The sequence below is a fragment of the Quercus robur genome, chromosome 12, assembly GCF_932294415.1.
Source record: "Quercus robur chromosome 12, dhQueRobu3.1, whole genome shotgun sequence".
Lineage (NCBI taxonomy): Eukaryota > Viridiplantae > Streptophyta > Magnoliopsida > Fagales > Fagaceae > Quercus > Quercus robur.
In genome coordinates this window covers 40,360,434-40,375,643 of record NC_065545.1, presented here as the reverse complement: position 1 = coordinate 40,375,643, position 15,210 = coordinate 40,360,434, and the positions used below count along the sequence as shown (strand labels likewise).

Below are 15,210 nucleotides of genomic sequence, written 5' to 3'. Positions count from 1 at the left end.
TAGGCTTGAGTCCGAGGATCATACAAGGCCTTGGTTCTGTCCAAAACTTGTATTTTCTCGAAGGTTAGCCCCTCGATCAAGGTGGGGAGAGTTAGCTTGATTTTGGAAGCCCCTAAAGCTGCCCGTGCCATTGGCACTGTAAGGCGTAGCCTCTAGCGGGAGTTTATAGAGACTTGACCCCACCGCCACCTGCGCCAACGCGCAAGCCTTCCCACAGACGGCGCCAATTGTAGGGACACGATTTTTAACGACCCAAGGATAACATTGGATTCGTATGTAATGGGCTCGAACAATATGATTTATAGAGAGTGGGTTTGAAAGGCGTGCCCTTGGTCGCCGGGCAGCGGTTTGGCCTAATTTTTATGAGAGCTCGCACAAAGGTGGGTTTGGCCTGAATAGCTAAGCTTTACATCGATGTTGTTTGAAAGGTTTGTCTCCTCGGAATTAGTCCGAGGAGCATCACATTCTCCCCATTCTTCTTTTTTGTAGGGTCTTTCGATCCCCCCCCCCCCTTTTTTCTCAGCTCCCTTTCCCTTTTATACTAGTGTTTACTTCCCCCTTCTCCACCTACGTGTCAGTTTTTCCTTTTTTGAGGTAAGTACTCGTCCTATCAATCCATACGTCAGAGTGGTTGGGAGTGGTTGGGGAAAGTTGAATAGCAGGGTCTGGAGTGTGGGCTTGTCAGGTGCTGGGCTCCACATTACGGTGTGGGCAGCTTTCTCCCTTGTAATGTTCTTGTACTAAGTTTGTCCTTTACTTCAGGCGTTTTGTGAGGTGTTGAGCGTGAAATCGTCCTCGACCACATCCTTGGGCCTTTAAGGGACTTTCATCATACGTCCTTGGTAGTAGGGCTCCTCGGCCTGGGCTTTAGGCCCTTAATACAAGGTGGGTTGGGACCGCAGATTTTGGGCCCCACACTAACCAAAAAAAAAAAAAAAAAGTCCCATCTCACGTGCGAAGTTTGGGATTTGATTTTTTTTTTTTTGAATTTATTTATTGAATTTGATCCATTTTTTTTTTTAAAATATAGTGATAATATAATATATTAGGGGTATTTTAGTCAATTTCAAATCTCAAAATTCAAAAAAGGTTTTATGCTTCTCGAGAGAAAGCAGTGTTGTTGTCTTCTCGGTTGAGTTTTCTCACGCGTTTGATTTCTCATTTAATTTCTTTCACACTCACACACACTCTTCTCTCAAAAAAAGAAATGGAAGGAAGTGGTGAAAGTGGTGAATGCGATCCTTATGATATGCAATGCGCTCCTTCATCAACAATGGGAATGGGAACGCGAAGTTGGGATATGAAGAAATCATTCAACCTCGCCCTTCGCCCTCTCCTCACTGCCTGCTCTAACCAAGTAAATTGAATTCCATTCTTCTTTTTCTCTTTTCCAAATTCCCAAAACCTAACAATTAACCAAGTAAACTCGTGTTGGTGTAGGGATTCTGCAGTGCCTTTCCAAATTTAAGTACCGAGGAGCAACAACATCTCCACCGCCTATTTCTCCAGGTACCGTACACCCCTTCTTTTTGCACCTAATAAATTTTTGATTATGATTAGGGCTTATTGAACTAACACTCTCTTCTCTTTGCTGCTTTTTTTTTTTTTTTTTTTTCAGGTCCTTACATCATTACATGAAAGTATTGAGGTACACACTGCTACTTTCTTCACCCATTTTCCGAAAATTGTTTGTCTGATCATAATAATTTTCATCACAATAACAACAAAGCCTTAGTCCCTAATTTATTTTTTATTGTTGGCTATGCATCCTTAAAAGATTGGTCACATGTTTGTTTTTCATTTAAAAAAATTATGTTTGTTTTTCATTTAAAAAAATTAAAAAGGTCAAATTAAAACTTACCTACATGTTGTTTGACCGAAATTTAAGTTGTCTACATGAAATTTAAAATTTGACACTTTACCATGTGAGGTTAGCTCAGTTAGAATTTTGTAACCCACTTCTAATAAAAACATGGCTAAATATGTAATTTTGCTTTACTTTTATGCCTCTATTCTCCAAAAAAACATAAAAATACAATATCAAATAAGATAAAAAAGAATCCAGCAGAACACTTGCATTATGAGATTTCAAACCACAAGTAGGCAACTTAAATTTTGGTCAAATCTCAGGTGGATAAAGTGTCAAATTTCAAACCATAGGTAAGTAACTTAAATTTCGGTTAAACCACATGTGGGTAAGTTGTAATTTACCCAAATTAAAAAGAAAAAGAAAATTTGTTCATTCTTCAAAGTCGATTTTACTGCAATTATGCAAGAGTGGATGTAGGGGAAGTGTAAAAGGTGTCGTGTGCCAAATTGTCAAAATTAAGAGAATGGAGTTTGAGCTTTGTTGCCACTTGTTTGATTTATGTTTTGTGGGAGTTGTTTATTTGTTAGGGTCAGTGTGTTTGAATGGCAAATTGGTTTACTTAATTGGCTTGTTTTTATACTTGGCTAGTCTGTACTCTATGCAATTGCTGCACTTTCATATTTGTGATAGTGATTTTATTTTTTTCAGTGTATTCTCTCAAATGCGATTACTTAAATCTTCCTTGCGCTTTCTTTTTATTTACTTAGCGCCTTCTCTGGCCTTGAAGTTCTCATCTTTTATGAAACATTTAGTATTTCAGCCTGCTCTCAACTTAAATGTTAGGCTAAAACGTACTTTACACATTCTTAGTTTGGGGTCACTTCTAAATTGTTCTATTGACTTCCAAAACTTGCAGTTTATACTATCGACTATTATAATGATGTTAATGGGCCCTTTCCATTATGGTTTGTTACATTTTTCACTGTTAAACCGCCTAAAAATGGCATTTTTTTAAAAATTTTCTTTTCAATTTTTGTTGGGGGTTGGGTAATAGGAAGATTCTAACTAATGATGATGGGAGGGCACATCAACATTGATGTAATACTCAGGGTTGTAAATTAAAAGTTTTCATAGTCAAGGGACCCTGATTTGGAATCGACCTCAAACTTAAAGGGTGTAAATAGTATTTTAGCCTAACTTTTACCACCTTTATTATATACTCTCTCTCTCTCTCTCTAAAGTTGAAAAATTGGATTAGACATAGTTACCCTGTGTTGCTGCATCAGTGCAAACCTTATTGAAGATGACCATTACTCTAGTGAATTTGGCTCTCTACTTAACATTCAGAACCGTTATGATTTTATTTTCTAAATTTGCAAGGAAACATAATTACTCTATGCTCCTACGTTACTACATACACCAGAGAGATCTTAGCTTTTCAGTTTATGGCAATTCATAGGAAATTTTCAAGTGTTAATGAGCTTAGCTGCAGTCTGATTATCACTCTTCCTATGTGATGGAAAAACTGTTTTATGAAATTGAGTTAAATGGACACTTTGGTTATTATGGCATGTCTAACTAGTTTTCCAATAAAATGGACATTTATCATTATTTCATGTGTTAGTGTACATGAAATGTCTTTGGAATTGATACTCAAATACCAAGTGGATTTTTTGATAAATAATAAAGGTTTATTGATATCAAAAAAAGAGACACCCAAGTACACAAGGATCGTTCAGGAGACATAGCCTCATAGACAATTCATGATCGTTCGTGATATTGTGATCATTCAGGAGACATAGCCTCATAGACAGAAAAATGAATTTTTCTTCTATGCTGAACTATTTCTGCAAAATGCCAATCAAATCAGATAACGTTTTTATAAATGTGTTCTGTCTTGGAACTCCAATAGTCACGTATGAAAGAAAAAATAATTAGTTACTTTATCTCACTTTGATGTTGAAGAATAAGTGAATAACAATGGGTTAATTTCTTTGAAATGTTGGCATTTATCATGTTTTACTATTAATAAGTTCATAAAATAAAAATAGCAGACATTATGGTTGGAAAAAGGAGAATTTGAACCAGTAAATTATTTGGAATTTTGGATGATATGGGAAAATATGTATGCATTCACTCATATTGAATTTAATGGGAATATTGTGCATATGTAATATGATAGACCTGTTACTCTCTGTTCCTACAAACAAAATTTCTCATTATTTTATTTGTTATCAAGTGAGATTATTTTAAATTCTTCGACTGAATATTTAATGCTTTGCTAAAGTGGGATTGGTAACAAGCATGTTTTGGTTGGGCATTGATGCTTCTATTTCAATAGTCTTGCATGCTTTATAGGTAAAATACACACATCCCTAGTGAGTTTTGAATCCATGACCTCACGCCCAACTATCAAAGTTTTGAATCCATGACCTCACGCCCAACTATCGAATTATCCACCAAGAAAAAAAAATCTTGCATGCTTAATTTAAAATTAGTCTCATTTTTATATCTTTTATTCCCTTTGTAGTGTTGCTTAAAGATCTTAGCTAAAGCCTAAAGTGGACTTCTTTTTAGGGATCTTCCCATTGCATGGTGTTTTTGTTGTTGATTTTATTGCATGTGTTAAAAACTATAGTTCCTGAAATAGCTCCTTCATCAACTTTATATAGAATGTATAAATTAGATTGCTACCTGGGCTCTATGGCAATCAACAGGGCCAACTTCTTAATTGCTGTTTTGATATAATCTTATGGTATAATTCTAAATTTCATGCTACCTTATTTGAATTTGACAGGATGAGTTCGAGTCTTTATGTCTTGAAACACAGGTACTCATTTTATTAATATCTTTGCTGTTATCATTTTTTCTTAATTACCTTCAATTTCTACGTCGAAGGTTTAGGTTATGTTTGGTAATAGTTTTTGTTTTCTATTTTCAAAAACTTGTTTTGGGAATATAAAGAAAAAACAATTTTCTTTTATTTTTGAAATAAAAAACATGTTTGGTTAGTTGAAATTAAAAAGATAGTTTTTTTGAACAAAAAAATAGAAAATACTAAAATATGTTGTTACTCGGATTTGAACTCTAATGCTAACTCATTAAATGAGACAGATTCATTAAATTAAATGCGTGTTTTCATTGACTTTTGAAAATTAGAAATTGAAAACAGTATTTTGCATGCTTTTAGTTTTCTTCACAAGTTGAGTTTTGAGAACAGTTTTTGTTTTCTATCCATTTTGAGTTGCCAAACAAGTTTTTTAGTCTAAAAAATAGAAAATTGTTTTTGAAAACATAAAATAAGAGGAAAAAACAGTTACAAACATACCCTTAGTATCTTACACATCATAGAATTGAAGCAGGTTGTTTCCGTCGCTAGGATATGATTTTTTTTTTTTCCTTTTACTTTGGAAAAAGAAAAAAAGTAAGGGGGGTGGGGAAGGGGTTGCCTCATATGTGAAACATACCTTTAGAATCAATGGAACCACAATGAAAAGCACTTAAACAGTGAAAACTGAAAACAAGAAAGTTTTGGTTATGTTGTTTACGTGACAGATGATCTTTTAATTTTTAAATGATTTATAGGTAAGTTAAATCTTATCAAGAAAAAAGATTACAACCAAGTACGCTGAATGTGTACTTAATGGCTAGACATTAACTTAAAGTACAATAATATACAGAATTGAGTAATTCTGAGAAAGAATGGCCACTTAATGTATCCATCCAACCATACAACATACGTAAAATAAATGAAAAAGCTTAAGCTCCATTGTTGTATGTTCAACTCCTTCAAACATTTGAGGATTTCGTTCTTGGCATGCCCTGTTTCAATTTACTATCAAGACACGCATTCGCAATTAGATCTGTATCAAGAATTTGTCTACATTTGATGAGTGTGTTTTGAGAATGAGAAATTGACTTCCTTTGGACCAACTTCAATCTATTTTGCCAATACCCTTGCCAGAATCTTATAAACGTTGCCAATTAGGCTAATGAGTCTAAAATCCTTCCCATCCAATAATCCAAAGCCCTTATCTATAAATGTTAAAGGACCCAAGATTGAGCTAATGACCAGAAGAATAGAAGCATTTGGGGGAATACTTACTCAAATTGGTTACACTTGGATTCCTTGGGAGCTTCAGGTGGTATTTTAGTGTTATGGGATAGAGCTAGGGAGTTGTTAGTTGGTGGAATGTTCCTTGGTGCATAGGGGGGTTTTAAGTGTTATTTGTTTTTCAAGCAAAAGAAAGGGAGCAACAAGAATAACAACAGGGATGTGGGTTTTCTCAACATGCTTTGCTAGATTTACCCTTGGAGAGAGGTGGGGTGCCTTCACCTGGTCAAGCAATCACGATCCACCATTAATGTCCAGGCTAGACAGATTCTTGGTATCATTGAATTGGGAAATACATTTTCTTAATGTGAGTAAAAAATTACTCCAACAGCCCATCTCAGACCCTTTCCTATACTACTCTATTGCAATTGCGTAAACGTAGGGTTTGGAAATATATGGCTGAAATCTTTGTGCTTTGTGGAAAGAGTCCAGAATTGGTGTGGGAGTTATAATGTCAAGGGTCACCCAATTGGATGTTGGCTCAGAAACTCAAATCTTTGAAAATTGATTTGAGAATTTGGAATAAGGAATTTTTTTGGGGGATGTGGCATCAAGGAAGTCTTTTGTCTTGAATGAAATAAGGGAGATGGATAGGAGGGAGGAAGATGGAAGGTTGAGTGCTGATGTGAGAGTTACTAAGGAAGATAATAAATTGGAATTGCAAAAGTTAATTGTTGTGGAGGAAATGAGTTGGAGACAAAAGTCATGGGTTCCCTGGTTAAAGGAAAGGGACAGAACTACCACCTTTTTTCACTGCCTTGCCAATGCACGTAGGCAGAATAACTTTGTTAGTTGCTTAAAATTTGGTGACACTTGCACCAATGTGTGGTGGCTCCATAACCATGTTGGTTGGATCTTTGCTTGTTCTGTGATGGAGCTTCTATAATGTTGGAAAGGAGACTTTGGTAAGAGAGGTTACAGGAGGATTTGCTAAGTGACCCATTTATGCTTATACGGTGTTTTTCGAGGGAAAGAAATGCCCCTTATTTTGAAGGGAAATTACAAAATTTGATTAATTGAAGTTGTTATTTTTTAAGACCCTTTTATTTATGATTGGAGTGTAGGGTCCATGCATTGGGGTGTTACTTTTGTGCGGGATGATCATGATTGGAAATTGAAACGTTGGTGGATTTCATGGACCCTATTTATTCAATCAAGATTAGGGGGGATGTTGAAGATCAAATTTGTTGGAGACCAACAAAGAATAAGTTTTTGAGGTAAAATCTTTCTATATGCTATTTTCTAATGGGGACAAGCCTTATTTCCCATGGAGAAAGTTCCTTTATAAGTAGCTTTCTTTGCTTGGACTATTGCGGTGGAGAAAATTCTTACTTTATATAATCTTCAAAGGTGAAGGATTATTGTTGTAGATTGATGTTATCTGTGTAAGAAGGGTGGAGAGACTGTAGATCATATATTGCTGTATTGTGGTTACACCAGAAAGTTATGGTCTTTTGTTTTGTGTTTATTTGGAGTGCATGGGTCATTTTAAATTTTTAATTGGTTAGTTGATTTGTTGGCATTTTGGATGGCGTGGTTTGCAAAACTTCAGAGTTGTGGTAGTTGGAAGGCCGCTAATCATCGAAGGAGAAGGGTTGTTGTTGTAGATTGATGTTATCTGTGTAAAAAGGGTGGAGAGACTGTAGATTATATATTGATGCATTGTGGTTACACCAGAGAGTTAAGGTCTCTTGTTTTGTGTTTCATTGGAATGCACTGGGTCATCCTAGTCAGTTAGTTGATTTGTTGCTTTTTGGCCTTTTGGATGGGGAAGTTCGCAAAACATCAAAGTGGTGGTAGTTGGAAGGCTGTCCCTTCAAACCTTACGTGGGCCATTTGGCGAGAGTGAAATAGCTGAGCTTTTGAAGGCATTGAATGATCTACGAAAGAGCTTAAGATGCTTTTTTTACATTCTTTGTATGAATGGATGGCTGTTTTACCAGGCCAACCGTGTTCCAATCTGTTAGAGTTTCTTGACTGTAAAATTTTCTTGATTTTGCCCTCTAAGTGCACCCCTTCTGTACTGGGTGGTTTCTTTATTCTCAATAAAACTTTCTATTTAAAGAAAAAAACTAGCAGATGAAGATTTTATTACCATCTAAGATGATTCATATAATTTCCAGTCAGAACTGTCACATTATTGGCACTTTGCTTCAAGGATCCTTGGCTTTTTCTTGTGTCTTGGTTGCTCCACATCACTGAGTAAGCAAATTGAATTGGTCACCATGTTAACATATACTGTACATGCAGGTGGGAGCCGCTCTAGATACTGTAGAGCAACTTGTGGAAGAACAAGCCTTGGACCCTTTGTTTTCAGATAAGTAGGTATCATTTAATTTTTGATTAATTTGATTCAAATTTATTGATTGGTTGGCCGGCTGCTAAAATTGTAGTCATTGTTATTATTATTATAAGTATTGGTCGTTATTTGATTTATTATTTTATAATTGGCTTGTTATTCTTGTATCAGCTTAAGGGGATTTTATAATTGGCTTGTTAATATCTAATTTTCTCCTCTTTCAAATTATGCCCTCTTCTCATCTAACCCGAATCTTCCAAAGTTTACATTCAATTATTATTATATTATTTCTAGTAAATGGGATGTCATATATTTATAGGATTGTTTCGATGTTGAAGACTTTTAAGAATCTAGTAGAACCATTGATTCTAAACTTTTACAGCTTACTGAAATGCTCATACTGGAATTCAAAGACATTAACAAATTCAGGGTTAGTCAGATTTATTCAACATCCTCTATCTTGGTATCATAATCAATTTTAGAATATTTTATTCTTAGGGGATATTTCTTTGCTGAAGTTAATCTTCATTCCCTTATGTAATTTGTAAATTCTTGTATTCGTTGGGAAATATTCGTTGGGAAGTAGTTAAGTCCTATTCAAATCTTGGGTTGCAAATTGGCACACTGACTTCTAATTCTTTTGGTTTTGGGAAAGGGAAAATTGCAAAAGGACTCTCTAAACTTTGGGTCAAAATAAAATTGACACTGTTTTTCTAATTTGATTTTCGTTTGGGCTTAATGGACATAAAATCCTATCACGTATGGGGTACATGATTTATTTTAATAAAATACTGGTTTGAAATTAATAAAAAAATCATTTTAAAATTCGGTTTTTTTTTTCCCTCCTTATTCTTCCTCCACCAGTGGCTTGGTGGATTTACCATGGCTGAAAATTGAGCCAACCTGGCAACCATAGGAGGCCCCCATCACCATCCACATCTAGCTTGCCTTTTAGGCCCAAAACACCACCACCTCACCGCCTATAATTAAGCACCAATGCAGGCCACCATGAAACCCACCCAAAATCACTCTATTTCTACCACCTTCCTCAACTAGTTCCCATAAGTATTCTCAAAGCCCTTTAGTAAATATGCCAAATGCACAACTAGACACACCCAAATAACCAGCCAAACACCCAAGCGGCGGCTCTACTCCATTGGCCCTCCACTCAAACTAACACCTAAACTCATCCCTTCCACACTAAACCAGCACAACCCATTACTAATTCAAAGCCCATCAAACAGAACACCTTTAAACACAAAAGTGATCTAATTTTCAAACCTCAATTGACCTTTATAACCCATCATTGACCATGCTAGCCAACCTATCAACTATCAAGCTGATTTAGGCCCAAGCTGTGACACCCACAACTCAAATTTGTTGTGCCCCAAAAACTGTCGTGGCGACACTCTGGTGAGAAAAGAAGAAGAATAGAAAAAGGAGGTGAAGTTTCCGTTCAGATGGAAGAGAGAATATGATAAAAAAGGAAAGAGAAAAAGAAGATAAGGAGGAGAGAGAAGAAGTAGGTGGTTGGAGATTGAGAGAAACAGAAGGCTGTATCCAGTACACAAAGGTCTTACTTTTGCAGGGTTTAGGAGAGGTGATTGGTAAGTAGCATTACCCCATTTTCTTTGGAGACTAATTCTATGACTCGAACCATGATTAGTCACTTTGGGTAGAAGGCACTTGCCATTGCTATTTGCTTAGGAGAGAAGGAAAAAAAATTGAGTTTTAAAATGAATTTTATTAATTAAATCATGAGCTTTTCACGTGAGGATATTCTGTACTTATCAAGAAGAGAGTTTCTAATTTCAAATTAGAAGAACTAGGGATTATTTTTATTATGGCTCAAAGTTCACATGATCCCTATGCATTTTTCCCTTCAGGAAATGTCTCTCCTACAGTCCTAATTATTTTCATGTTGATTAGTAGTGTTCCTCAAGGATAACCATTTGTCAAGAAGATTTTTCATAGTTTATAAAAACATCCCTTTGTTGCCTGTTGGTCTTAATCTCTTCATGTTTTTTGAGAACTCTTGAATTTTCTATCTTCTAGTTTTGGCTTTCTTCAATTTCTCTTCACCACTCATAAAAAAACCCTGACCCCTCCCCTACCCCCACTGTGGGCAGGCTTTGGAGAGTGGACAAAGTTCCATAAAAAAATAAATTTTGCTTTACCTTTATACCTAATACCCCATTTCTGTTTTTGGTCAAGCTTAAGAGTTGAACCCAAGACCTTACCCAATTCTATTGGTGTCTTTATAACTCCATTTTTATAACAAACCACACCCCCCCCCCCCCCCCCTTCCCATCCCCTCTCACTATTTATTTTACTTGAATTGTGAATAACTACAAATATTTTTTCTATATCTGTTGCCATAAGTAAGGTGTTGCTGTCTAGTCAACCTGTTTGTGGAAATTTAGCAATAACCTTGAAAGCATTCCTACTTTATCATATTCTATCTAGTACTTGTAAGATCTGTGGTTTCTATTTTGTAAACATTGGAAACCAGAAGAAGTCTGAAACCTAAGTTTAAGGTTCTCTGTTATCAGTAGTAATATACTTTATAATGGATTCACAACAGTGCCCTTAATAGAATATATGATTATGCATCAGCATTCTACAATATTTTATGTTGGTTAGAATGGAATTACGTTTTCCTTGATCTCATTTATTGGAATTATAGAGTGCTTGTAACATATTAACCCAAATGCAGGACTAATGTAATGGATGTTGCTCAAAATCTTTCATCAGCAAAGAGGAGTGAGATCCAATACTTGACGGATATGCTAAATATGGTGAGTGATTGGGTTTTTGTATTTAACTAACTTAATAGACTATGACAGTTGTCATCTCTTTTTACGGTTATATTTTTACTTATGATCACACTTATCAGTATTTGTAGAAGGGATAAAATCAGCTATATATGCATTGGTTGAAGAGGTTGTAAGTTAACTGCTTAGGATAAATCATTTTATCATCTCCTTTTCCCCTTTCTGATCAAGAAGAATCATTAGATATCTTCTATTAAAATCTTGCACCAGAAGCCACAGTGCTTAGGCTTGTATATGATATGCACAAAATCAAATTAATAGAATTGACCACTAGACATTACTTAAATTTGCAGAATTGAAAAGTTTTGTGTGCATTGGAGGATTAGGAATAAGTAAATTGTGTACTTTCAACCAAGTTTTATTGGGCAAATGGGGTGTGTGTGTGTGTGTTTTTTTTTTTGAGGATATGGTGTAGACATGGAAGATTGATTCATTGCTAGTTCAGAATTTCGTCCATTCAAGGTTTATATTATTGGGTCAATGTATGAAGTCTAGTTGAAGCAAAAGTCATTATTTTATATGTCTAGTCGTCCACCACAAGATTGGGAAGAAGAAGCCTTTGACCGGTTTATGGAATTGGTCTATTCTTCGACGGTGCGGGGGTTTGGTCCTGATAAGGTTTGTTGGAAACCTGCAAGGAATAGAGGTTTTGAGGTTAGAGGTTATTATAACTCATTCTACCCTCCTACTTTTGTTTCTTTTCCATGGAGAATGATAGGGCAATCAAAGGTTCCCCCAAGGGTGGCGTTCTTTTCTTGGTCTGCTTCCTTGGGTAAGATCTTAACAACAGATAACCTTCGTAAAAGACGAGTGATGGTGCTTGACTGGTGCTATATGTGTAAGAGGAGTGGGGAGTCGGTGGATCATCTTTTACTTCATTGCTCCATAGCTTGGGAGTTGTGGTCCATGGTTTTCTGCTTGTTTGGTATTCAATGGGTTATGCCTCATACTGTTCTTGAGTTGTTTGAGGCTTGGCAAGGAAAGTTTGTGCGACATCGCCATATTGATGTTTGGAGAATGGTGCCTCATTGCTTGATTTGGTGCATTTGGTGTGAAAGGAATGATAGAAGTTTTGAGGGTTGTGAACGCTCTTTACTGGAGCTTAAGTCTTTTTTCCTACACACTCTCTTTGAATGGAGTGTGGTTTTTTCTCATTTTTCTTGTTCTTCCTTTTCTTTGTTTCTTCACCGTTGTTTTTTTGTTTCCTGACTTGTGCCCCCATAGTACATCCCCAATGTACTCGGTTTGGCAATCTTTTTATTATTAATAATATTCTTACGTTATTTATCAAAAAAAAAAAAAAATTATAGACATTCTGGGGTTCATACAAATTTTAATTTGGTTTTTCAATTTACAAGTTATGGTTAGTTTTTAATTTAGGCCAATTTTGTAATTTTCAATTCTTTTGAAATAATGGTATTTTGGTGGAGTCTAAAATTATCTAAGAGATTCTAAGTATCTTAGGTTTATTTCCTTGAGTGCAAGTTTTTTATTACCTTAGTAGGTTTTTAGTTTACTAGTCTAATAAGAAGTTCGTGTAATAGTCAAAGTTGGAGCTCTAGTTCTATTATAGAAGTTCAGATTTTGAGTCTATTTAAGTGTCTTATTGTACCCATTAAAGGTGGATTTGATTATAAAAATAATGGGTTTTTTTTTTTAGTATTGAGGCACATTGGCCTTACTGTGTTATTTCTCCTTTGCGCTTCTCTCTCCCCTTTATTTGATATTGTGTCACTGTCCACGTGCATTGTTGGCATGCACTGTTCATGCTATTGTTCCCTACTAAAAACCTAGTCATACTTGAATCATAACCTTAACCCTAAGTCACCACGAACCCTACCACAAGCACGTACAAACAAATTCCTCATTTTGTCCTATGTTAGGAAATTGATCATTTATGGAAGCTATTAATTACAGGGAAGTGTGGAGAGTCTTGGGATACAAATTTGGTTGGGATGTCTTATGGGTGTAGCCTTTGGAAACATATAGTGCAGGATGTAAGAGGTTATTTTAGTTTTGTTAATTTGTGGTTGGGGATGATAGGATGGAAGGGGTTTTTTTATTTTTGTTAATTTGTGGTTGGGGATGATAGGATAGGTCACTTGTGGAATGATTTGTGGTGGAACACAAATTGAAAGGGGCATTGAGGAAAACAAATAAAACAAAAAAGATAGGAAAGCCTATGAACCAACACCTAGAATTACTTGGAATTAGCACCACGTAGGAAAACCTAGGAATTTATACTTTGGTTGCCAGAAATCAGCACCTAGATATTGGATAATCCAGTATAAAATTTTATTCATCATCAATCATAATTTTTTCTTTGGGCCTTTAAATAGGCTAATCTCTCTCTCTCTCTCTCTCTCTCTCTCTATATATATATATATATAATCAGAAACCTCATGTATGAGATAATGATGTGTTGCCTTGTGGCTCATTCTTAGAGAACTCCTTCACTTAGCCTTCCACTTAATCAAAGATTTTAAAGATTTATTTGATTTTTATTATTTATTTGTATTCAACAATAAATAATTTTGGGTTAATCACCATTTTGGTTCCTAATGTTTTTGCACTATGTGGCAAAATGGTCCCTAATATTTCAAATGTGTCAATTTAGTCCCCAACATTTGGTATTGTGTCAATAGTTCCCGCCCGCCATTAAGTAGTGGATTGAAAGTGCTTGTGGCTAACAGTCAAAATAAAAATGTTTTATATGCCACCTAGACTTCCACATGGAGGTGAAATTTCTACTTTGTGGCTGATTCTTTAGCTATAATGAATTTAATCTTGCCGAAGGTAAATCATCATATGTGCTAACTTCTCTATTGTACTCTTCTGGATGATGAACTTGTTAGGAAATGCTAAACCTAACCCAAGATTTGTGAGATGTGAACAACAGAAAACAGAAACAAAATATATCTAAGCATACAAACGCAAGAACACTAGTTTTATGTGGTTCACCCCAAAACCAAGGCTATGTCCTCGAAGTTGTTGCAGCTTTTTGTTGACCTAAAAAATTGATTACAAGGATCATAGGTATATATACTGCCTATCCATGTGTGAAAATACCATAGTGTGTTTAAAGCTTCTAATGTATTCTCAAATACTGAAACATCCCCTATAATTATATGCACTAACACAATAAAGGCTCCACACAAATCTTATTAGAACCTTACCCAAGCAAATATTGTTTGTTTCAAGCTCTGGCCCTTTTGTTTGATTTTTAAGATGAAAGAAGAATGATTATAAAGTAGTGGGTGAGTATTCTTATCACCACTCCGTTTATTAGGTTGAGGAACAGAATCGCCATATTCGTGCTCATGTTGAAATCCGCAGGAAGGAGATGGAAGATGCCAAACGCTTGGCAGATGCCGTAGAGAAGGTACAATGTTTTTTCTCTAACTTAGACTTCTCTCCTACCCCACCCCCCCTCCCCCCTTCCCACTTTCTCCCCAAAAAAAGGAAAGAAAAAGCTATGTCAAAAGTTGTCATGAAAAGTGTTTGATGGCTGATTAAATTAGTTTCTCGTATGCTAATTTGCAGTTAAGAAGCAGGAGTTTAAGTTATGGGACATTTGGCAGCAACATGGTTGATTAAATTGGTTTTGCATATTGACAGCTGCTTCCTTCAGTGGATTTTTACAATATATGTCTGTCTATCTTTTGTTCTCAAAACCTGTCTATCACAGCTTGTTAATTGTGATACAGTTCTAGTGTGTATAGGCCTTTATGGCTCTTAGGAATTCTTGTTAATGGACTAGTCTTATTCTGATGTTTAAGATCATAAGAAGCTGAGAAATTTGCCCACTTATGATATCCGTGTCAATTGCTATTGAATTTAATATGACTTATTGACACTATTTTTCTCTGGGGTGCATTTGATGAAGTAATTGCTGCTAACATACCCAAGAAAGTTCAAGCGAGATTGGAAATTTCTAAATGTTTGCTTCCCAGTTCCCACATTCTTAGGTTGACATGGACCAATATCATCGGCTACGCCTACGCAAATCTAATTTAAAGCTCTAAGCTTCTAACTAAAAATGGAAAAAACAATTGCTTGTCGGCCCACATGGCCCAAAGTATTTCTATCCTGACCGATAAGTATTATTGGGCTCTAAGCTAATTCCTGGATCCATTATAAGTTTTGTACAAGC

At 35.7% G+C, this 15,210-nt stretch overlaps 1 protein-coding gene across 2 annotated transcripts; it reads left to right on the top strand.

Moving 5' to 3' along the window:
- Positions 1–1,101: 1,101 nt before the first annotated feature.
- LOC126709216 (uncharacterized) lies at positions 1,102–14,916 on the top strand. 2 transcript variants are annotated; one of them, XM_050409344.1, is made up of 8 exons: positions 1,102–1,357; positions 1,441–1,509; positions 1,619–1,648; positions 4,608–4,640; positions 8,175–8,245; positions 10,940–11,021; positions 14,394–14,439; positions 14,601–14,916. In XM_050409344.1, exons 1-8 carry the CDS (start codon positions 1,208–1,210, stop codon positions 14,648–14,650), a joined length of 531 nt encoding a protein of 176 aa, XP_050265301.1. In that variant the 5' UTR covers positions 1,102–1,207; the 3' UTR covers positions 14,651–14,916. The 2 variants fall into 2 exon arrangements, with proteins under 2 accessions (XP_050265301.1, XP_050265300.1); XM_050409343.1 differs by having other exon boundaries at positions 1,107–1,357; positions 14,347–14,439.
- Positions 14,917–15,210: the final 294 nt, after the last annotated feature.

Bases quoted from the DNA above. Each gene is read 5' to 3' on its own strand.
- LOC126709216 (XM_050409343.1), top strand. From the start codon at position 1,208: ATGGAAGGAAGTGGTGAAAGTGGTGAATGCGATCCTTATGATATGCAA. The intron at 4,641-8,174 runs GTACTCATTTTA...CTGTACATGCAG, and splicing joins CTTTATGTCTTGAAACACAG to GTGGGAGCCGCTCTAGATAC. The intron at 8,246-10,939 runs GTAGGTATCATT...ACCCAAATGCAG, and splicing joins GACCCTTTGTTTTCAGATAA to GACTAATGTAATGGATGTTG.